This window comes from Urtica dioica, chromosome 7 (genome assembly GCF_054948205.1).
Source record: "Urtica dioica subsp. dioica isolate 48M chromosome 7, U.dioica_male_clone48M_v1_H2, whole genome shotgun sequence".
Classification (NCBI taxonomy): domain Eukaryota; kingdom Viridiplantae; phylum Streptophyta; class Magnoliopsida; order Rosales; family Urticaceae; genus Urtica; species Urtica dioica.
Genome location: NC_142762.1, coordinates 33,497,513 through 33,521,869, shown reverse-complemented (window position 1 = coordinate 33,521,869; position 24,357 = coordinate 33,497,513). Strand labels below are relative to the sequence as shown.

Here is a 24,357-nt window from a genome sequence, read left to right as displayed (position 1 = left end):
GTAAATCCAACGTTTTCAGCAAGTAAATTAATGGAATAATTAGGTCAGTAGTTTAATAATTCACCCTCTTTTAAAAAATAGTCAAAGTTTCAAAAAAATAGTCCGGGAAGTAAATTAATCAACTGGTTACGTTAATTTGATTTACTTCAAAAAATAATTTTCCGGTCCAAAGTAAATTAACTAACGTGATTAAGTTAATTAATTTACTTCGATCTGATTGACCATTAATCAAATGAAATTTGTGTTAGATCTTTAGAAAGAGATAGAAAATGGACTAATTGCAAGTTGCAATAATTACTTGTACATTAATTAGGTACATACATTGCTAGGGAATATATATATTTAAAATTGCAAAGATACTTTGAATCTTAATAAAACCAACACAAAATTTTATATTTATATATATATATATTCATTGAATGAGAAGACATTTGTGAATATATATGAACAATTAAGAGGTATGCTTGTGTAAAAAAAAAAAAAAAAAAAAAATTAAGAGTTATGCCAGTTTTGGCGTGAGTCCTATTATCTAGAATACCGCTTATATATAAATAATAGAATTAAGGTAAAATTATAAGAAAAAAAAATATCATTTGAAACTAATTAAATAGAAAAATAGCCAAATCTTTAAATTTTCAACAAAGTAGCTAGGTTACATTAAATAAATAAATAATTAATTAACACCAAGATTAAAATTTTAAGTTAATTAATTTACTTCGACCTGATTGACCATCAATCAAATAAAATTTGTGTTAGATTCTTAAAAAGAGATAGAAATTTAGTTAATTGCAACAATTACTTGTACATTAATTAGGTGCATACATTGCTAGGGATTATATTTAAAATTGCAAAGATACTTTGAATCTTAATGAAACCAACACATAATTATATATATATTCATTGAATGAGAAGACATTTGTGAATATAGATGAACAACTAAGAGGTATATGCCATGCTAAAAAAAATAAAAATAAAAATAAAAAGAGGTATGCCAGTTTTGGCGTGAGTCCTATTATCTAGAATACCGCTTATATATAAATAATAGAATTAACGTAAAAATTATAAAAAAAAATAAAATAAAAAAATTATCATTTGAAACTAATTAAATAGAAAAATAGTTAAACCTTTAAATTTTCAACAAAGTAGCTAGGTTACATTAAATAAATAATTAATTAATTAATACCAAGATTAATTTTTTTGACGATTATCACAGGTAATTTTATCACTTTCAAAAAACTTAATCTTATAGTCAAATTTTTTAGACGTAATTATTGCATATTTTAACTATTTCACTAACTTTAGATAGACCTTACGTATTTTTCTTTTAAATGCACAAAACTTTCCATCATAATTAGGGTAAAGTATCCATAAAACATAGGAGAATAATATCTTAGTACAAGGTAAACTATGGACCTAAGTCGAAGTGAATCTAATACTAAGTAAGGTTTCGCTCGCCGTGTAGATACTTCTAAGATAATAACGGATATAGAGCACACTATAATTCAAGCACTCATTTGGCTCTTTCAAAATACCCACAATAGTTGGTTGAAAAATCCAAACAATCCGTAATATGATCCGATGACATGAAGAAGATGAATCTTTCGCATGTATAAGCAAAAACCTAACAAGAAGCCAAAGGGAAAGGTGAAAGGCTGCTAATCCCTCTCCAATCCGAAATAAAGCGAGTAAGAAGCAACAACAAATTAAAATATTACCAAACATCATAAGATTGAAAAAAAAAATTGAAATAAGATCTTGTCATCATTTTGACAACAATTTTGTGCAGCCACAACACCGCCTTGCCGCTCGCAACATTGTCTGCCTGTATCACCCCATTTCGCACTAACATCATCATCGACCTATGATTAACTTCCACTGAAGACTTTCGTTAAGCAACATCCGATAATAGCTTCGGGCTACCCCAACAAAAATTTATGGCTCTTCATCGCCAATATAAAGGCTCAACACTGTTAAGAATATTGCTCATAGAAGGATAATTTGGTAAATTACCCAAATTGCTGTAAATGAGTATAAAATAAAATAATTAGACATTATTATAAATTATTAGAATATTTATTTCACAAAAGATATAAAACTTACATCAAACTCATATACTTATGCATTAACTTGATTGAGATGTTGCAAACGTGATGTGAACATCCATCATGGTAGAACACTAAAACATGATCGATGATTAATTTATGCATATGTACTGTCAATTGGTGGTATTGATTTGAGGCAATCAAGAGTGGCCCACGTGAAACATCACAGAGCCCATTCAAGACCAATATTTGGTCTACGTACCTGGTGGAAATTTTTTACACAAAAGTCAAGGCAAAAAGCCAATACTTCTATGACACGTCATCCGCCCATACATCCAACCCACAAAAGCTTCCGCCCAAAGCATGAGGCATTCTCCCAGGCCATGTCATCCGCTTTTCCTTTTCTTTTGTTGACCAAATTTACTTGCCATGTCATCCGCTTTTCCTTTTTTTTTGTTGACCAAATTTACTTGCCATGTCATCCGCTTTTCCTTTTCTTTTGTTGACCAAATTTACTTGCCATGTCATCCGACCCAAAGGCACAACTCCAATACACAAACACACACGGCCAGACAACCTCAAAACTATAAATAGCCCCCTCACTTCACCATTTTGGGAGAAAAAAAAGAAAGCAAAAACTAGAAAAACCCATGTCAAATATTTCTCCCACTTCTATCTCTAGATTTTTCTCAAACAAGATTTGAGACCCAAAATAAACAAATAGAAAAATCACTCCACTCCCACAATAAAAACACAAAAAAAAAAATAATCACTTCCATTCTCTATAGATTGGAAGAGATACTCTCTCTCAAACACTTTCTCTCACAAACCAAAGGCAACAAAACCAAATTACATTTCCTTCTCTAAAAGTGTCCAAGAGCTTGGAACATTAATTCCCATGCTCTTCACTTAGTAAGAGGAAGATTTCATTGACCCGCTACCCGATTTCAGGATCCTCTGAAGCTCTTAGGCATTGTCTTAACCTTCTTCGAGCCATTTGGAACCTTTAAGAGTGACTTCTATTCCCAAATCACGATTCACAAATTTCTCTGAAGCTCTCGGATGTTTTGGGCCTTGTCCTAAAGTTCCTTGAGCCCTTTGGAATCTCGAATAGTGATTTTGGGCCCATCCAAGACAAGGCACGTGACTATTCCAAGCACACCACGTGTCGACAAATGTTGAATCCAAAAAACGACTTAACATTTTGGCGCTAGGAGGGGATCTCGAGAACAACCATGAGCTCTCCACCGGTAAACTCATTTCTTCTGTGGAAGACTACAAGACTCACCATCAACAAATGGCTAGCCACCTAGCCATTTCCGAGGGCGGCACCCCTCCGGTTGGAAGCGTCGCATTCAACACTCGGGCTCGAGCCCGTCAAGTCCAAGAGAACGACACCCCCCGAGAGGAGGCTCTCCGCGCACCAATTCAAGGCGACCAAGACGCACGAATGGAGCGCATCGAGACGAGTATCTTTCGTCTCGCCGGCGTTGTCGCGAGACTCGGAGGACAAGACACCCTAATCAACAACGTATTCGACGAGCATGACGCACCAGAGTATATCCCGTTTGGACCGGATATTGAATACTTAGAGCAAGTCCCCGATGACAACCCCGAAGGCGAAGCACCCGAGCCCATTCAAGGAGAAAGCGATGACGTCCACGATCCGGGCATTCGTCACATTGGCCACAACCACCTTGAAGGAGCACGAGGAGTTCATGTGCATCACCGACGCCGTGAGGCTGGCCGAACGATGGTCGAGCCAAGGCCAAGAAACCACCCGGCCACCTCATGAAGCTATCGCTCCTTCTTCGCGGCTAGAATGGATCGATCGCGTCCGTCCACCTTTGATCGCTGAGGCCACGAAGAGGACATGGCGGATAGCGGCGATATTCAAAGGTTCGCGCCACCAAGACGAGTCCACAACCCGAGACCCGGGACCCGCTATGGTGAGGACCAAAGGCAGCAACTAAATGCTCGATGGGAGATTCCACGAAATCCCGACGCCCTCGAGCCGGTGAACCCTCGAGCGGCAACGGGACCTTTCCCGATCGAATTGACTCTACCACACATCGCGCCTCTCGACCAGGCATCTAACGAGAGAGGACGAACGAGACTTGCCCCCGCGGCAACCCCCACTAACAACACAGACGTGATGACACTCTTTCAAGAGTTGATGGACGAAGTGTGAGGTATAAGAGCAACCCAAACCTTGACGCAAGACATCCGCAACATGATGGAAGATGATGCATCTCCATTCACCGCGAATATCCTCACAGAGGATTTTGCGCGCGACTTCCTTCTGCCACGCATCCCCACTTACGATGAAAAGTCTGACCCACTTTGCCACATCCAACAGTATCAGATGCGGATGAAAGTGGGAAGACACTCAACGGCAATCATGTGTTAGGCATTTTGCCCTACCTACCAATGGTTCCTCAAGCTAAGGCCCGGGACAATTCGATCTTTCGAGTAGCTGCAACAAAACTTTCTTGCCCGCTTCAGCGGCTCTAGAGAGAGAAAGCTGGGAAAGAGCCACCTCCGAACAGTCAGGCAGAGAAGAAGCGAATCTCTACGCGAATATTTGTCACGTTTCAGTGAGGAGTCGAACAGAGTTGACAAGTTTGAAGATGGCGAAGCCATTTCAGCGATTCTCGACAGACTCTTAATTAGTGACTTCATCAACTCCTTGATCAAGAAAGAGCCAAAGACAATGACCGAGCTCACGGCCCGAGCCGGGAAATACATCACTTTGGAAGAGTTTGTACAGATCCGAAGGACAAGCGACCAAGGAAATCGCCGAAAAGAGGATGACGAGTCCGACGACTGGAAAAGGAAAAAGGCGCATACCGATGCTTCCGGACGACCTCATACTAATTCAAAGAATCTGTTGGTGGAAAAGTTTCGAAACCACTCAAATTTCACTCCGTTGAATGCCCCGCCTGAGAGGATCCTCGCACTAGCTCGTGACAAGTTTACCGACCCCGCGCCTCTAAAGAGTGATCCTGCTAAACGAGACCGGTCATGTGACCTCCGGATGCATCGATTTAAAGAGACAAATCGAGTCATTAATCCGAGGAGGAGAACTGAAAGAGTTCGTTCTTAAAATGGTCAACAACTCTAAAGCCTCGACAAGTCGGCACGGTAAAGCAGCCGACAAGGGGAACAATGAGAACGAGGCTCAAAGGACAAGAGCTCCTCCGAACGTTGTCACCTAAAATCTCAAAGCTTTCCAGGCAATAGCGAGATCCGCATCGAAAATCGCACCCCACATGCTCTTTCTTTTGTCCCTTTCTTTTTGTGTCCCATCACATGTAATCCCCGCAAACGGAAACCTTTTGTAATCCACCTAGTAAAATACTTTTATCAATGAAAAATGATCCAATTTGTTTCCTCTAGTATGAACTTAGCCTCCGTGGCTCCAAAAATCCAGACCTCCATGGTTTAGGGTAGCTCGATCCCCGTGATCGTGTCGCTTAAGGCCTCCGTGGCTCCAAAAATCCTGAACCCCGTGGTTTAGGATCGCTCGATCCCCGTGATCGAGTCGCTTAAGGCCCCCGTGGCTCCGAAAATCCCGACCCTCGTGGTTTAGGGTCGTTCGATCCCCGTGATCGAGTCGCTTAAGGCCTCCGTGGCTTCGAAAATCCCGACCCCCGTGGTTTAGGGTCGCTCGATCCCCGTGATTAAGTCGCTCAAGCCCCCTGGCTCAAATCAATGAAAAACTCAAGGTCAGACCTCTCGCAATCCGAGCAAGTGCACACCGATACCAAAATAAAAAAAAAATAAAAAGGTGTGTAAATGAAAATAATGGCAAATGCAAGCTACCATACAACATAGTGAATGGGCAGAATCGATCAACAATAAGGCCCAACTTCTTTTCGGAAAGGTCAATCATCTACTCAATATATATATAACAAAATCTCTTTTAAGTCATGTGTTATTGGCCCGTCTCGGATCGACGAGGACAAAGGTGTCACTTCGACCCGCACGACCGGCGCGAGGCCTCGGAGACCCACTGGCCGGCCCAACCAACCCATGGTCGGCCGAAGGCTTAGCCGGCCAACGGCCGGCCTAAGGGTCAGGTTCAGCCGGCCATGGCCGACCCAAGGGTCAGTCGGCCAATGGCCGGCCGAAGGTCCAACTCCTTCACTCGGCCAATGGCCGAGTGAAACCTTCGGCCGGCCAGGCTGTTCACTCGGCCAATGGCCGAGTGAAACTCTCGGCCGGCCAAGCTGTTCACTCGGCCATTAACCGAGTGAAATCCTCAGCCGGCCATGCAGTTCACTCGGCCAATGGCCGAGTGAACCTCTCAAGCAGTTCACTCGGCCAGTGGCCGAGTGAACCTTCAGCCGGCCATACACTTCACTCGGCTAATGGCCGAGTGAACCTTCCAAGAAGTTCACTAGGCCAACGGCCGACCCAAGGTGTTCACTCGGCCAAGGAACCCCTTGGCCGCCTATAAATACAGGGGCCGCTCCCCTAGTCCAGGTAATCCAATTTTGAGTCCCGAAACGCTGTCGAAATCATAACTCACTCATTTCACTCATCTTTGGCCTCTAAACACTCAAACCCTTTATATTCCACCTCAGTCCAACTAATGTTGAGCGTCGGAGAGGTAAACAGAGGCACCCCCTCTGTTTTCCCTTTGTAGTTCACACCTCTTTTCTTACTTTTTCAGGTGGTTGGACGAGATTGACACCACCAACAGCTAAGGGACGACTTCGGATACCAAGTCCGACACGCTCGAGTCAAGGCGAGACCACTTGATCCGGTCTTGGGTCTAACCGCCTTTGACTCCTAAATCGTTGTCCGAAAAACTGCGACAACATTTTGGCGCTAGAAGGAGGGCACCGACGAATGACCTCGAGGCCGCAGTCCGAGAGGACACGGCTCGAAGGCTCACCGAGCTCCTAGACCGCCCCGGCGTCACCAGCGCGCTCATCGCCGACCTCCTCGACTCCAACAACTACGTCGACCATGACGAGAAAGACCCCGGTTGCGTGGCGAAGTCGAGAACCAACGAGACAAACCTCCACCACGCTATTCACGAAAGGCGACGCACGCGCACGCTTCCAAGGGGACACCCTCGGGCGACCGCGTCTAGACGTCAACTTTCTGATGAACACACGCACGCGCCCTCGAGGGGACACCCTCGGGCGACCACGTCAAGGCATCAAGTGTCGAGTAATACTCGGGGACGCTCGACCTCTAGGTCCCGAAAGGGACGCTCCAAGCGCACCATCCGCGTCAAAACCCCCGGGGGGATGACGACGTCAATGGCCGTGGCGTCTGTCGAGGACGTCACTTGAACGACGTATCCTTGCCGAGGGTGATAGGGACGGCCGACAGAGACTTGAGAGATCATCTCGATTCCCGAAGGGAATCCCGTGGATGCGACTTGAGAGAGAAACTCAACGCCCGACGCGAGACCGCGAGAGAGGCTGCCTTGGGACACCAACCACCCAACATTGCTGACCATGCATCCAACAAAAAGCGTGCCGCTGCACTCACGGCATCGGCCGCCGGTCCCGGCTCGCGAAAGAAGAGGCGTAGAAATGGTCAAGTCCCCAATGACCATCCTTCTCCGGCCCCGAAGCAATCCTTCGTCCCACTCATCGCGACACCCGACAGGATCCTGAGCTTACACAGAGAGAAGCTAGGATCCCCACCTCCGATGAAGAAGGACCCCGCAACGCGAGACAAGAACAAACGGTGCAAATATCACCGTGATCACAGGCACACGACAATTGAATGCGACCAACTTAGGAAGCGAATTGATTCCCTAATTCGAGGCGGGGGCTTCAAGGAATTCGTCGCATCTGCTAGCAAGCCATGATTGTCGCAGCTTCGACCCTTAAACTCACGCCCGAACTCGCTCGACTTTGTAATCGCTTCATTTCAATTATGCAATTTTCTTTTTCCAAAAAAGGCCAAGTGCCATGACAACCTGTAACGACCCCCTTATTGCAATAAAGAGTTATCCTATACATGGCAGCACACACTATTGTATACCTCCAACACGAGAGTTTCTTGGTCTTCATCTCACAAACACAAGAAACTCGGGGGGCTAACAGGGATCAATGCCCAATCAACTAAACAACTCAAAAAGAAAAAAAAAACAAAATAAAAATAAAAGCATAACAAAGTCTCGAGGGGCCGACGGTTAGGCCGGAGGTCTTAGAGAGAGACGGTCTACACATTTCTCCTCGAGTTGAGTTCACTCCTCGAGCCGAGTACCGAGTCCACAAGTCGACTAGCAACTCCTCGTGCCGACTCTACATTTCTCCTCGAGTTGAGTTCACTCCTCGAGTCGAGTACCGAGTCCACGAGTCGACTAGCTACTCCTCGTGCCGACTCTACATTTCTCCTCGAGTTGAGTTCACTCCTCGAGTCGAGTACCGAGTCCACGAGTCGACAAGCTACTCCTCGTGCCAACTCTACATTTCTCCTCGAGTTGAGTTCACTCCTCGAGTCGAGTACCGAGTCCACGAGTCGACTAGCTACTCCTCGTGCCGACTCTACATTTCTCCTCGAGTCGAGTACCGAGTCCACGAGTCGACAATCTATTCCTCGTGCCGACTCTACACTTCTCCTCGATTTGAGTTCACTCCTCGAGTCGAGTACCAAGTCCACGAGTCGACAATCTACTCCTCGTGCCGACTCTACGTTTCCCCTCGAGTTGAGTTCACTCCTCGAGTCGAGTACCGAGTCCACGAGTCGACAAGCTACTCCTTGTGCCGACTCTACATTTCTCCTCGAGTTGAGTTCACTCCTCGAGTCGAGTACCGAGTCCACGAGTCGACAAGCTACTCCTCGTGCCGACTCTACATTTCTCCTCGAGTTGAGTTCACTCCTCGAGTCGAGTACCGAGTCCACGAGTCGACTAGCTACTCCTCGTGCCGACTCTACATTTCTCCTCGAGTTGAGTTCACTCCTCGAGCCGAGTACCGAGTCCACGAGTCGACAAGCTACTCCTCGTGCCGACTCTACGTTTCCCCTCGAGTTGAGTTCACTCCTCGAGTCGAGTACCGAGTCCACGAGTCGACTAGCTACTCCTCGTGCTGACTCTACCTTTCTCCTCGAGTTGAGTTCACTCCTCGAGTTGAGTACCGAGTCCACGAGTCGACAATCTATTCCTCGTGCCGACTCTACACTTCTCCTCGAGTTGAGTTCACTCCTCGAGTCGAGTACCGAGTCCACGAGTCGACAATCTACTCCTCGTGCCGACTCTACGTTTCCCCTAGAGTTGAGTTCACTCCTCGAGTCGAGTACCGAGTCCACGAGTCGACAAGCTACTCCTCGTGCCGACTCTACGTTTCTCCTCGAGTTGAGTTCACTCCTCGAGTCGAGTACCGAGTCCACGAGTCGACAATCTACTCCTTGTGCCGACTCTACGTTTCCCCTCGAGTTGAGTTCACTCCTCGAGTCGAGTACCGAGTCCACGAGTCGACAAGCTACTCCTCGTGCCGACTCTACGTTTCTCCTCGAGTTGAGTTCACTCCTCGAGCCAAGTACTGAGTCCACGAGTCGACAAGCTACTCCTCGTACCGACTCTACGTTTCCCCTCGAGTTGAGTTCACTCCTCAAGTCGAGTACCGAGTCCACGAGTCGACTAGCTATTCCTCGTGCCGACTCTACACTTCTCCTCGAGTTGAGTTCACTCCTCGAGTCGAGTACCGAGTCCACGAGTCGACAATCTATTCCTCGTGCCGACTCTACACTTCTCCTCGAGTTAAGTTCACTCCTCGAGTCGAGTACCGAGTCCACGAGTCGACAATCTACTCCTCGTTCCGACTCTACATTTCTCCTCGAGTTGAGTTCACTCCTCGAGTCGAGTACCGAGTCCACGAGTCGACAAGCTACTCCTGGTGCCGACTCTACATTTCTCCTCGAGTTGAGTTCACTCCTCGAGTCGAGTACCGAGTCCACGAGTCGACAAGCCACTCCTCGTGCCTACCCTACATATCTCCTCGAGTTGAGTTCACTCCTCGAGTTGAGTTCCGAATCCATGAGTCGACTAACTACTCCTCGTGCCGGGTCTACACGACTCCTCGAGTTGAGATCACTCCTCGAGGACAGGTCCAGATCCACGAGTCGACTGATAAGTCTTCGTGCCAGCTCTACACCTTACTGGCCCTCTAGTCGACCTTACGTGTAAATCCTCGAGTCGAGCCTATTCCTCAAGTTGAGTCCCGAAACCCACGAATCAGCTTGAAAGTCCTTGTCTCAAAAATCTACAACTTCCTGAGTCGCCAGTCAACGATAGACTCACAAGATTCAATGATAAATCTAAATGCTCTCACACAAGCAACAAAGATCGCCCTTAAACGGTAAACCAAAATTCGTTCCACGACGCTCTCGTGAGAGAAAGAATGGGCCAATTGAGTCCCCAAGCGTGACTCGCGTGCTATGGCGTCGAATTCACAAGGGCACAAGACTCGGCCCAAGAGACTCAACCCGAAAACGCGACCAGTGCACTAAGGTGCCACACTCGCCGGGGGATCAAGTCTACACCCAACCCCACCTATCACACGACACGCTCACCCAAAGGTGCCACGCTCGTGAGGTGGAATGGCCACACAAATGTGGCATCGCGCTCACCGCCCAGCTCGTGAGCCGAAAGGCAGCGAGTCACAAATGGGTTTCAAAGGCTTGCGTCCGCCGGACGTATCTGGTCTAGCCAGCGTCCACGGGAAACCCAGCCACACAAATGTGGCACCGCGCTCGCCGCCCAGCTCGTGAGCCGAAAGGCAGCGAGTTACAAATGGGTTTCAAAGGCTTACGTCCGCCGGACGTATCTGGTCTAGCCAGCGTCTGCGGGAAACCAGGCCGCACAAATGTGGCATCGCGCTCGCCGCCCAGCTCGTGAGCCGAAAGGCAGCGAGTCACAAATGGGTTTCAAAGGCTTGCGTCCGCCGGACGTACCTGGTTTAGCCAGCGTCCACGGGAAGCCTGGTCACATAAATGTGGCATCGCGCTCGCCGCCCAGCTCGTGAGCCGAAAGGCAGCGAGTCACAAATGGGTTTCAAAGGCTTGCGTCCGCCGGACGTATCTGGTCTAACCAGCGTCCACGGGAAACCCGGCCACACAAATGTGGCACCGCGCTCGCCGCCCAGCTCGTGAGCCGAAAGGCAGCGAGTTACAAATGGGTTTCAAAGGCTTGCGTTCGCCGGACGTATCTGGTCTAGCCAGCGTCCGCGGGAAACCTGGTCACACAAATGTGGCATCGCGCTCGCCGCCCAGCTCGTGAGCCGAAAGGCAGCGAGTCACAAATAGGTTTCAAAGGCTTGCGTCCGCCGGACGTACCTGGTCTAGCCAGTGTCCACGGGAAGCCTGGTCACACAAATGTGGCATCGCGTTCGCCGCCCAGCTCGTGAGCCGAAAGGCAGCGAGTCACAAATGGGTTTCGAAGGCCTACGCCCGCCGGACGTATCTGGTCTAGCCAACGTCCGCGGGAAACCCAGTCACACGAACGTGACACCGGGGCCCCCCGAGGCCCGAGTCTCGCAAATCGATTACGCCTTCACTGGTAAGTCGAGAAAATAAGACGCGCACCGATAAAACCGTGCGAATCAACTGCGATAGTATGTTGAGAACATAAGACACGCATAAAGACGTCCCTCGCGACGCAATAAGGCCGTCCCTTGTGACGCACAAAAGCCGTCCTTCGTGACGCACAAAACCCGTCCCTCGCGACGCACAAAAGCCGTCCTTCGCGACGCATAAAGGCCGTCCCTCGCGACGCGCAGAGGCTTTCCCTCGCGATGCATTAAAAGCCCTTTTTGCGGCACGCTCGCAAACCCGAGAGTGTTCGTCCCGCGTCCGCACGTCGGCGTAAACATTGAGTTTCCACTCGACCTACGCTCGACCGAAAACTCGGGGGGCTAATGTTATTGGCCTGTCTCGGACCGACGAGGACAAAGGTGTCACTTCGACCCGCACGACCGGCGCGAGGCCTCGGACGGCGAAACTTTGCCTCGGCCACTGGCCGGCCCGAGGCCCAGCCAACCCATGGCCGGCCCAAGGCTCAGCCGGCCAATGGCCGGCCCAAGGGTCAGGTTCAGCCGGCCATGGCCGACCTAAGGGTCAGCCGGTCAATGGCCGGCCGAAGGTCCAACTCCTTCACTCGGCCAATGGCCGAGTGAAACCTTCGGCCGGCCAGGCTGTTTACTCAGCCAATGGCCGAGTGAAACTCTCGGCCGGCCAGGCTGTTCACTCGGCCAATGGCCGAGTGAACCCTCAGCCGGCCATTCAGTTCACGCGGCCAATGGCCGAGTGAACCTCTCAAGCAGTTCACTCGGCCATTGGCCGAGTGAACCTTCAGCCGGCCATACACTTCACTCAGGCAATGGCCGACCCAAGGTGTTCACTCGGCCAAGGGGTTCCCCAAACACCCCTTGGCCACCTATAAATACAGGGGCCGCTCCCCTAGTCCAGGTAATCCAATTTTGAGTCCTGAAACGCTGTCGAAATCATAACTCACTTGTTTCACTCATCTTTGGCCTCTAAACACTCAAACCCTCTATATTCCACCTCAATCCAACCAATGTTGAGCGTCGGAGAGGTAAACAGAGGCACCCCCTCTGTTTCCCCTTTGTAGTTCACACCTCTTTTCTTACTCTTTTAGGTGCTTGGACGAGATTGACACCACCAACAGCTAAGGGACGACTTGGGATACCAAGTCCGACACGCTCGAGTCAAGGCGAGACCACTTGGTCCGACCTTGGGTCTAACCACCTTTGACTCCTAAATCGTTGTCCGAAAAACTGCGACAACATCATGCGCACAATACATGTACTGCCACTGGGGGTTGTTAATTGGTGGTATTGATTTGAGGCAATCAAGAGTGGCCCACGTGAAACATCACAAAGCCCATTCAAGACCAATATTTGGTCTACGTACCTGGTGGAACTTTTTTACACAAAAGTCAAGGCAAAAAGCCAATACTTCTATGACACGTCATCCGCCCATACATCCAACCCACAAAAGCTTCCGCCCTAAGCATGAGGCATTCACCCAGGCCATGTCATCCGCTTTTCTTTTTCTTTTGTTGACCAAATTTATTTGCCATGTCATCCACTTCGAGATCCCGGAGCAGGAGGGCGTGGCGGCCGCGGATGTGGTGGAGGAGTCGTCGTCGGAGAGGTTTGGGGCGGCGGTGAGAGAGAAGGAGTTAGGGTTAAGGGAGGTTGTGGATGATATGTGTAATTTAGGTAGTCTATTAAAGCTGGGTTTTTTACTTAATAAAATGAAACATTGGCTAATCCCATGCTTATCGTCCGCTCGGTGGACCCTGTGCCGAGAAGACCGCAACTACGTCCACGACATGCACCGGCGATCCTGGCGGCCGACTAGATCTCGACCTCTTCATCAACGAGGCTGAGATCAGATTTTGGAGAGAGAGAGAGTATAAAGAGATCTACACATACGGATTCTTAAATGCTAATCAATAGAGAATTATTCTTATTAATAACAAGATTGAAAATTCAAACGAAACTACCGATTATAATATTAAATTTAATTAAAATGAAAAAAAAAAAACTGGAAATCAGAAAACTACCCTATCATGCCAAATTATTTCATGTCACCATTTTGACTATTTACATAAAATTTATCATATATCGACTATTAAGAATTCTCTAAATTTAGGTGACTTAGTTACCAAGTTATTTTTCTTAACAATTTATATACACAGGAAAACTAGTAAAGCCAAACGCACAAAAAAGTAAAGTAATAATTTAAGCAAATAATCAACCACCACGATGAACTCAACAATAATAACGTTGAAAACTCTTAAGACGAGTAAAAAAAAAATACATGAATTCTAAGCCGATTAATAAAATTCCACCAATAAACTTAAGTAACACACCAAAATCGTCTCCGACAATCAGAGACAGCATAACAAAAGGAACAGTTACCGCATAACAAAAGGAACCGTTATCGCATGAGTTCTAAAATCTGCTATACCCTTTATAAAAAAAAATCACATAAACAAAGAATGATATTTTGCCGATCAAGATTGTGAACGTCCAGTTTGGAAAAATCTCTTGAAATAATGCGACATATAATACCCTATTTTTTGTGCACGAATTAAATCCATCAAGGTAAACCAATCAAGCCAAACAACACACAAGCAAAACAATAATTCAAGCAAATAATAAACCACAATGAACACAACAATTTTGGCGTGAACAGTCTTCGAGGCGAGTGTAAAAATCGGCCACTTAATAAACCTTCAACTAATCAGTACTCATTTCGATCGATAGATTTTCAACTATAATGTCATCAATCAATAGATCACATAACATGAGGAAAAATATCACCATTGATGCAATACCTTAAATTGGTATGTTGGATCCTCTATGGTATAGTTTTTAAGTTTGACAAAATAAAATGTAACAGTTATTCAAGTTAAAGCAAGTTGTTCAAGCGAGTTCAAGTTCCGGGTTAGTTCAGTCTTTTCCTCTCGCGCGAAAAGAAACTAAATATTATGTCTAGTTCCGATTTTCATGGACATATAAGATCGGATTTATTGGTGAATCCGGCTTATTAGATTTCGCAAGACATTAGGAAGTGCATCATATAAAATCCACCTATGGTTTATTTCGATGACTTCACTTTTCTGTTTGGTAAATTTCACGCTACCATATTTTGTGTGCTCGTCTCTCTATTATGGAGATCTTCACTGACAACGAGATCAAAGAAACTTGCAACTTGTGTGCCGTCGTACTGAGTGTGTGGGAGCGTGCTTTTGCAATGGTATGCTTGTCAATCTTTGAGAGTGGATTGGGTGAAAGTGAGAGGGAGTCTCAAGTTTAAGGGGGGGCTTAGATTGCAGATCCATTGGAGAAGTCAAAGACGACAGGTGTTTGCAGAAAGAGTCATCAAACTTAATATTTATGTACCTTTGACTATTTGTGATAGTGGATTGCTTTTCACCACCAGATGTATCAGTCCCCTTGAGTAGGTGTTTTATCACCGAACATGGTTACCAATTACGTGTGTCCTTCTTATTGCTTTCTATTTGTGATTGCTTGTTTGATTGTTAAATTAATTAATCCAGCTAAAAACAATCAGCTATTCAACAAGATGCTTCACCCACTAGTTGAACAACCATCTTACATAATGTTGAGTAATTTCAGGGTATATGGAGAATAAATCAGAGAGAGTAACATCACTAGGAATGAAGAGAATGACGGAAGGAATCTACTCCCATAACAAATACTGCTTGACTACCTCAACTTCTTGGCGAATACCCAACACCTAGATTTTCCTTTTTCTTTCTCTCTTTTCTTTGTTTTCTATCCACTATTTACGCAATATAAAACACATCTAAAATGCACGTTTTTATGACTTTCTATGTTTTTCTTAATTTTACTTAGGCCAAAGCCCTTATTCATCTACCCCCCAATACATGGGCCAAACCACAACATAACTCCCCCGAAACTCACGTTGTCGGCTCTACAAGCCCTTTCTTTACCTAGAAGTTTAAAGCTTATCTTTCCGTAAAGCCTCCATCATCATATTAGATCCATTCTCATTAGAGTGCACCTTCTCCAAGTACAATATTTTGCTTCGAGCACATCATGAATTCACTACAACCTTGCATCGGTATGTTTGGATCTCGAATGAAATGTGAAGTTCTTTAAGACTTGAATAATACTCTAAGCAGGCCCATCCCGCTTTTTAGGGAACTAAAGCCTTTGTTTTAGGCCCCTCTTTTTTTAAGGCAGCTTTGCTGCAGTGGGGATTGAACCAACGACATACACACAGGAAGTGGTATGGAATTACCACTAGGCTATCCTAGGTACCACTTTAGGCTCCCTTTTTCAAAGGCTCAGACACTTTTTTCTCTTTATATAGAAGAAAAAAAAATAAGTGCTTATGCCTTTACTTGCCCTCTTGCCACAAAGATACCCATGTGGCTTGAGTATTAAGTGTCCGGTATCATTAAATATAGCATTAAATCTTCTGTTGTGTAGAATGTAAATCTCGTAGCGGATCAATGCCACTTTCACATGTGACAAGTAGGCCTGGGCCCAAATCTGATTTTTACTATTTACTAATATAAATGTAAACTCACATGACATACATATTAAATTACTAATATAAATGTAAACTCACATGACATACATATTTTTAAAGGGTTATAATAACTCTTTAAGTGTATTGTGTGTAAGATTACAAAAACAAAATAATAAATATTATTTTTTCATCAAAACTTTTAAGTGTCTTTCTCTAAACTCTTTTAACCTTCAAAAATCTTAACTTATTCGTGTGTTCCGTGCTTATTATTATTATTTTTTATTGTTGTGTATTATCAATATTTCTTGGTTTATTTTAATTATATGTAGTAAAAAAATATTTAATCGGGATATACGATAATATTTAAAAAAAAAAAAAAAAAAAAAAAAACTTGATTCAATTTTAAAAAAGGAGCATTTGAAAATCTTCTCACGTAGATATGTTATCAATTCAAGTGACTAGACAACTATAGAATAAAATTTACATAATTTAAAGAGCGACAACATTGCAGTAGAAGAAGGTGAAGAAATCTTAGAAGAAGAATAAATTGAAATGGACCATAAGTAAACAAAATTCATATTTTTATCCACTTATATGAAAAAATATAGATCATAATTTGAGATACTTATTGGTGGAAAAAAAAGCCCCATTTAAAAAAAATGATATAATATTTTCGAACATGATAATTCTAGGAATTTTTCTTCTTTTTACACGCGAAAAATTACTAAATTGGGAAAGAGTTGACAGAATATGGTTAGTTTATTCAAAAGAATGTAACAAAATATATTGTTTTGTTGTAAATTGGTTGGTACGAAAGTCTAATATAAACCTTTTAGGAAACGAAGATTTGACAAATATATTTTTTATTAAAGATTTGTATTATTTGATGGTATGACTACTATGATTATAATATATGAAATTTATATGTGTGGTTTAGAAAATGCCCAATTTTATACTTTTTCTTTAGGTCTCCAATTCTATTATGCCAACCCTGAGTCTAGGTATCGCTATAGACAACATTATAGCAACATGATAGGATTTATTGTATATGTGAAGATATTGTAATAATTTATATATGAAATGAATAAAAGAATCAGATATTTTATAATATGAATCTAGAGAGAGATTTGGTTTCAATAATTGAAGTTGTTACGGGATAAAATAGTCAGACACTGAGTAGGGTAGTCGGAACCCCGAGCAGAATGCAAAACCCAGCACCGAACTCAGGTAAAATAGACCTAAGAGCTAAACACTGAAAAGGAACGACCCGTTCATAAGTTAAGAACGAAACCTACCGATCAGAACTTCGAAGAGAAGAGAAGATCGTGGGTCAAAGACTAGTCAAACCAAAAGAAAACATGTTTCAAATGCTTAAACGCGCACCTTGACGGTTCAGAAATCGTGTAACCGTCCACCTCAGCGAGAGGGAATCGACAGTTACCCAAAAAACCGTCTAGAACGTGGGATTGATCACCCCACGTTCCCCAAAATAACCGTCAAAACCCACAACCACGAAGCTACACCAGACAAGTATAAATAGGAGCTCGCAGAGGACTTTAGGAAGGAGATGACTGATTGATTGATATTAGAACCTCTAGAAAACATTGCTCTCTTGTATTAGATTCGTCTGTATAAAGAGAAAGTCTTACCTAAATCATCTCTGTACTCGGAATTCTTGTACTCGGAGTCTGTGTATTTTCGTGAGATATTGTTGTACTAATTTTACAGGTCAACAGTTGGCGCTAGAAGGAGGGGACACAGCTGAAGAATATGGCTAGCTCATCCACCCCGATCACTGTCCCCAACCAGGAGACGGAGATAGAACATCACAATCGCACCTTGCCTCTCACCCTGGAGGAAATAACTGAACTTCTCCCAGAACCTAGTCTCGAAGAACAATTCAGACAGATGCAAGAGCGTCTTTCGGTCTTAGAGGCGAATAACAGGGAGCTGAAGAGAAGGCTGCAGGCAAAGAAAGTCACACTGCGAAGCGCGGTAGTGATCCCAGATGAAGAACCCTCACACCGATCAGGGAAAGAACCCGTCGGGCAGGATCCGCAGGTTAAGAAATCTCGGAAACATGCTAAAGATCGGTATGAGAAGATGGAAGATGACTCTGAATCCGAGAAATAGCAGTCCAATCAGGAAAAGATTCCTGATCGGTACCAGCCCACTATGGACAGAGGTCATTCAAACACCTTCAGAAATAGCATGGTAAGCTCGGAAACTGAAGACAGCGCGGGCACCAACAAAACAAATTTTAGAAGATTGGAGCGTCGAATCGAAGAAGTGGCCCTAGGTCAGAAGGAGTCTATCCCGAAAGTTGGAGAAGTTGTCTCCCCTTTCACAGCACACGTGTTAGAACACCCGCTGCCTGATCGTTTCAGGATGCCGAGCATCCCAGTATACGATGGAAAGACCGACCCAGGAGACCATCTAGACACCTTTTCTTCTTGGATGCTGTTGCAAGGGGCCGGACCAGAAGTTATGTGCAGAGCATTCTCTATCACTTTAACTGGCTCAGCCAAAAGGTGGTATAGAAAACTAAAGTCAAACTCCATAGGATCCTGGAAGCAGTTATCCAGAAAATTCATGGAACAGTTTGTCGGCTCCAGCTCGGGAAAAACTCCCAAAGAAAGGCTGCTAGCAGTGAGACAAGCCCACGACGAGTCATTGAAAGATTTTATTAATCGCTATTCGGAGCAAGCTCTTCAAGTTGACGATCTGAACGAAGACTTTAAGCTCTTCGGGATCTCCTCCGGCGTCCGAACAGAATCGGAGTTCTAGTGGTCACTTCAGAAGACTAGTCCAAGGGACTACAACGATTTCCTGAAGAGAGCTCAGAAGTATATCAACGCGGAGGAAGCAAGGTTGGTGGCAAGAAAAGCGAAGCCACCGAAGAGCTACCGAGAAGAGCCCAAGGAGCGACATTCTGAGGATAACCGCCCACCAAAGAAGAGCCGACCTGGAGCAGGACCTCTGAAGCCTTTTTCCAGTAAGTTTGATAAATATCATAAACTCAATGCCCCGATAGAGGAGATATTTAGTCTTACACAGGACAAAAAAGATTTCCCTAAGCCAAGGCCGATCAAGAAAGATATCTCAAAGAGAGATAAAACAAAATATTGTGCTTTCCACGCGGACATCGGTCATCGCACTGCAGACTGCTTCAACCTCAAAGAAGCTATAGAAGCTCTGATCCGAAGAGGAGCACTGAAGAAATTCAAGGCCGAGCACGGGGATCAAGAGGATCAAAAAGGTGAAGCATATGCTGAAATCTCGCTCATAGTCGGAGGACCACATGTGGGAGGAACTTCAAGGAGCGCTCAAAAGAGCTATGTAAGAGAGGCCTACGCGGGCCCCCGACAAATCTTGTTCACAGCCGAACAAAGGCCTAACAAGATAGCCAAGCCTAGCTCGGAGCCTATCACCTTTACAGCAGAGGATGCTCGGTGGGTGATGTTTCCTCACAACGATCCACTGGTCATATCAGCTCTTATCGGTAACAGGAATGTGCACCGAATATTGGTGGACACTGGGAGTGTCGTCGACGTGCTCTATGAAGACACCTTCAACAAAATGGGTCTTAAGCAAGACGCATTAGCTCCTTCTCCTGAAAATCTCTATGGTTTCACAGGAGACTCAATCCAGCCTAAGGGAGTAGTCTCACTCCCGATAACTGTAGGAGAGAGCCCGAGGAGTAAAACCACTAACACAACATGGGTGGTGGTCCCCGGAAAATCTTCGTTCAACGCGATCATTGGCAGGCCAACCTTGCAGTCCCTTGGGGCTATCGCTTTTGTGGAATATTTGAAAATGAAGTTTCCTACCGAGCACGGGGTAGGTGAAGTAGTCGGTACACAGGCTATCGCAAGAAGCTGTTATGCAAATTACCTCAAAGAGAGTCAGGACAAAGATGTCCACAAAATTAAGATGATCGACTCGGATTTCGACCCACGCCTTCCGAGCCGAGAAGAGATTGGCCCAAGGGATGAAGTCGAGGAAATCACTCCGGATCCAAAACAACCTGAGAAGAAGCTCAAGATTGGAAAATATCTTGAATCAGGTACCAAAAATAATTTAATTACTCTCTTGTCTAATAGCTTAGACATATTTGTCTGGTCACAGTCCGACATGACGGGGATAGATCCCCAAATAGCGTGTCATAGGTTAAATATAGATCCTAAAGAAAAACCCATCAGACAAAAGAGAAGGGCTTTGAACTCCGAAAGGTATATAGCCTTAAAAGAAGAAGTAGATAAGCTAATTTCTAACGGATCAATAAAAGAAACTAAATATCCAAAATGGGTAGCCAATCCCGTCCTGGTCAAGAAACCTAACGGGAAATGGAGAACTTGTGTAGATTTTACGGATCTGAACAAGGCTTGCCCAAAAGATAGTTTCCCTATGCCGAGAATAGATCAGTTAGTAGACGCCACAGCAGGCCATGAAATTTTAAGCTTCATGGATGCCTACTCTGGCTACAATCAAATCCCTATGTATGGTCCCGACCAGGATCACACGGCATTTATAACTGACCGAGGACTATACTGTTACACAGTAATGCCCTTTGGGTTAAAAAATGCTGGAGCAACATATCAAAGATTAGTAAATCATATGTTCGCTGAATTACTCGGGATTACGATGGAAGCATACATTGATGATCTGCTAGTCAAAAGCCAAAAAATAAATGAACATACGGACGATCTTAGAAGATCATTCAAACTTTTAAGGCAATATCGCATGAAATTGAATCCTCTAAAATGTACATTTGGTGTCTCCGCATGTAAATTCTTAGGTTTCATCGTTCATGAGCAAGGCATCGAAGTAAAACCAGAGAAGATCACAGCCTTATGGAACATGACACCACCACGAAACATAAAAGAAGTGCAAAAGTTGACAGGGTGCATAGCTGCATTAAGCCGTTTTATTTCGAGGTCAACCGATCGGAGTATTCACTTCTTTAATGCGCTCAGAGGCTCCAAGGAATTTGAATGGACCAAGCAATGCGATGAGAGTTTCGAGACTCTAAAAGAGCATTTGGCATGGCCTCCTACTTTAAGAAAAGTACAGGAAGGAGAGCCCCTGGAAATTTACTTAGTCGTATCGGAGCATGCAGTGAGTTCAGCGCTAGTCAAGGATGAGGGAAAGCACCAGGTCCCGGTTTATTACACTTCGCGACGTCTCAACGAGGCGGAAGGAAGATACCCGGAACTCGAAAAGCTAGCCTTCGCCTTTATTACCGCCTCTCGGAAGCTGAAACACTATTTCCTCGCACATCCGATTACAGTCCTTACCAATTTCCCGCTACGCCAGGTGCTGCAAAACCTGATGTGTCCGGAAGGCTAATGAAATGGTCGATCGAGCTGACGCAATATGATATACGCTTCAGCCCCCGACCAGCAATCAAAGGACAGGCAGTAGCTGACTTCATTGCAGAATTCACATACAGACCAGTTGATTTCCCAATTTGGGACATGTACGTAGACGGAGCGGCCAACGAAAAGGGGTCCGGGGTCGGGATTGCGCTATCCAGCCCAGAAGGAGACAAGGTAAAATTCGCTTTAATATTCGATTTCAATGCTTCAAACAATGAAGCTGAGTACGAAGCTATGATACATGGGCTACAAATAGCAAAAGATTTAGAAATCAAAAAGCTCAAAGTATATTCGGATTCTCAGTTAATTGTTAATCAAATGAAATTTGAATTTCAGGCAAAAGGCGAAAAGATGTCGCTATATGCCGAGAAAGCCAGAAATCTGGCAAGCAAATTCGAACTTTGCGAAATCACCCATGTCCCAAGAGCCAGGAACGAAGAGGCCGATGCATTAGCGAAGCTTGCCACCCAAGGATCCGACTCGGAGTCAATCCCAGTCATCAAGTTTGGGCAACCTAGCATTGAGCAAGCTCCCCATGTGCTTCAGGTCGACCAACGAAAGTCATGGCAAACTCCGATCAGGGAATACTTGCAGCACGGAACTCTGCCCGAAGATAAAAATGAGGCTAGGAACTTAAAATTCAGAGCTGCTCGGTATTTCCTAGAAGGTCAAAATCTCTACAAAAGAGGATTTTCTCAGGCTCTCCTCAAATTTCTAGACGAAGACGAAGCTGAGTACACTCTCAAAGAAATCCATGAAGGGATATGCGGAAGTCACATCGGATGCGAAGCATTGGCGCAAAAAATCATCCGGCAAGGACTCTACTGGCCAACGCTAAAAGCCGACGCTCGGTACATGACACAAAAATGCGTCAAATGCCAGAAGTTCTCTAACATCCCGAGGCTTCCTCCTAATCCACTCATCTCCCTCTCATGCCCGATCCCATTCGCAGAATGGGGGATAGATTTGATCGGAGCTTTGCCAACAGGCCGAGGTGGATGCAGGTACGCGATTGTAGCCATCGACTATTTTTCAAAATGGGTTGAAGCCGAGCCCTTAAATAAAATAACAGCTCATGCAATTGAGAAATTTGTATGGAAAAATATTATCACTCGTTTTGGAATACCAGTCAAAATTGTATCCGACCACGGAACTCAATTTGACTGCGATTCCTTCAAAAGTTTTTGTGAAAAATATGGCATTAACAAGGTTTTTTCTACTCCAGTAAGACCACAGTCCAACGGATTGGTGGAGGACGTCAACAAAACAATAAAACACGGCCTAAAAACGAAGTTAGGCGACCAGAAGTCAGAGTGGGTGGATATGCTCCAAGAAGTCATCTGGTCATACAGAACCACCGAGCACTCCGCAACTGGCGAAACGCCTTTCTCCCTCGCATACGGTTCCGACGCGGCCATCCCGACCGACGTCATGATACCAACAGTGAGAAGAGAAAACTACTCGACAGAGGTAAACAACGACATTCTAAAAATTAGCCTAGACTTGCTAGAAGAAAAAAGAGAAAAAGCCAGATTAAGAAATCTCGCTAACCAACAAAAAGTTACTCGGTATTTCAACAGGAAAGTCCGACCAAGATTTTTCAAACTCGGTGACAAAGTCCTCAGAAGAGTTTTTCTCCACACCAAAATCCACCAAGAAGGAGCCTTCAACGCAAACTGGGAGGGACCCTACATCATCCGAGAAGACTTCGGAAACGGGGCATACCGACTACAACAGTTGAACGGTGATATGGAGAAAAACAATTGGAATGCCGAGCACCTTCGCCGATTTTACGTTTAAGTTTTTTAATTTTTAAACATTCAAAAAGTGGCTTGGTCGCATGTATTGTGTTTGCAATTTCAAAAAGCGGCTTGGTCGCATGTATTGTGTTTGCAATTTCAAAAAGCGGCTTGGTCGCACGTACTTGTGATTTCCAGAAGTTATTTATCTTTCGTTTCTCTACTCGGTGTTAAATTGCATGGTTTTTATAAATTACGGCTAAATAAACTAGGCGGCAGGATAATTAGCAAACAGTTGTTTAGAAAACTTAAAGGAAATATACTTAGTTATACTTTATTTTGCCTAAGTTCAGAAATACTTTTTATTCTTTTTCGCCAAAGGCTGAAACATAGATAAATTAACATGGATTATAGATCCGACCAAGGATCAATTGTTCAAAACCCGAGCGGGTTAACAAAAATTACATAATAAAATATCCGACCACAGATCAATTGTTCAAGACCCGAGCGGGTTAACAAAAATTACATAATAAAAGATCCGACCACGGATCAATTGTTCAAGACCCGAGCGGGTTAACAGAAATTAGAATGCAAAAGAAAATAAAATTCTACTCTTGGTCGCCTCCTCCATCCACGTCATCACTAGCTCTTGATTCCGAATCCTCATCGAGATCGGTAGTATCCAGAGTAGGATTCTTCGGGCCGAGGATCCGAACGGCCTTGTTTATCCCGGCGGTATAAAGGTCATCGCGCATGTTGCGATAATCCTCGGAAGCCTTGTACTCTTCCACCGCTGCTAAACGAGCAGACTCAAGATCTGCTTGGAATTTTCACGTGAGCTCCGTGAGCTCCGATCGGGTCTTCACTGTTTCGTCCCTGGCCGCATCCCTCTCCTTGAGAAAACGATCGTTCCGTTGTCTCAAAGATGTGAGCTCGGAGCCTAGTAGTCCGACAAGGCCGACCACACCAACGAAAACCTGTGGTAATCAAAAGGTCAGTTACAAAATTTTTCAAGGAAAGAAAAGAGATACCGACTAGGTGAGTAAAAACGTACCGAAACCGCGGAGTCGGTGACCTGGTTAAGCCTCTCTAAAGGCTCAGACCCGAGAACCGCTTGGACCTTCTCGGCAGGAAGATGCTCGCGAAGGAAGGTAACGATCGGAGTCAGGTGGT

At 44.9% G+C, this 24,357-nt stretch overlaps 2 protein-coding genes across 2 annotated transcripts; both read left to right on the top strand.

Moving 5' to 3' along the window:
* Positions 1-4,278: 4,278 nt before the first annotated feature.
* Positions 4,279-5,148, top strand: LOC149390938 (uncharacterized). Its single transcript, XM_089619897.1, has 2 exons — positions 4,279-4,445; positions 4,548-5,148. The coding sequence occupies exons 1-2, from the start codon at positions 4,279-4,281 to the stop codon at positions 5,146-5,148; spliced, it is 768 nt and encodes a 255-aa protein (XP_089476023.1).
* A 16,267-nt stretch (positions 5,149-21,415) lies between these two features.
* LOC149390937 (uncharacterized) lies at positions 21,416-23,206 on the top strand. The gene is made up of 4 exons (XM_089619896.1): positions 21,416-21,619; positions 21,992-22,449; positions 22,671-22,915; positions 23,026-23,206. The coding sequence occupies exons 1-4, from the start codon at positions 21,416-21,418 to the stop codon at positions 23,184-23,186; spliced, it is 1,068 nt and encodes a 355-aa protein (XP_089476022.1). The 3' UTR covers positions 23,187-23,206.
* Positions 23,207-24,357: the final 1,151 nt, after the last annotated feature.

Excerpts from the sequence above, each read along its gene's own strand:
- LOC149390937 (XM_089619896.1), top strand. The coding sequence starts at position 21,416 with ATGAAATGGTCGATCGAGCTGACGCAATATGATATACGCTTCAGCCCC. Across the intron at positions 22,450-22,670 it reads ACAGGCCGAGGTGGATGCAG|TAAGACCACAGTCCAACGGA; the intron begins GTACGCGATTGT and ends TTTCTACTCCAG. Across the intron at positions 22,916-23,025 it reads GAGAAAACTACTCGACAGAG|GAAAGTCCGACCAAGATTTT; the intron begins GTAAACAACGAC and ends GTATTTCAACAG.
- LOC149390938 (XM_089619897.1), top strand. The coding sequence starts at position 4,279 with ATGGAAGATGATGCATCTCCATTCACCGCGAATATCCTCACAGAGGAT. Across the intron at positions 4,446-4,547 it reads AGACACTCAACGGCAATCAT|CGGCTCTAGAGAGAGAAAGC; the intron begins GTGTTAGGCATT and ends TGCCCGCTTCAG.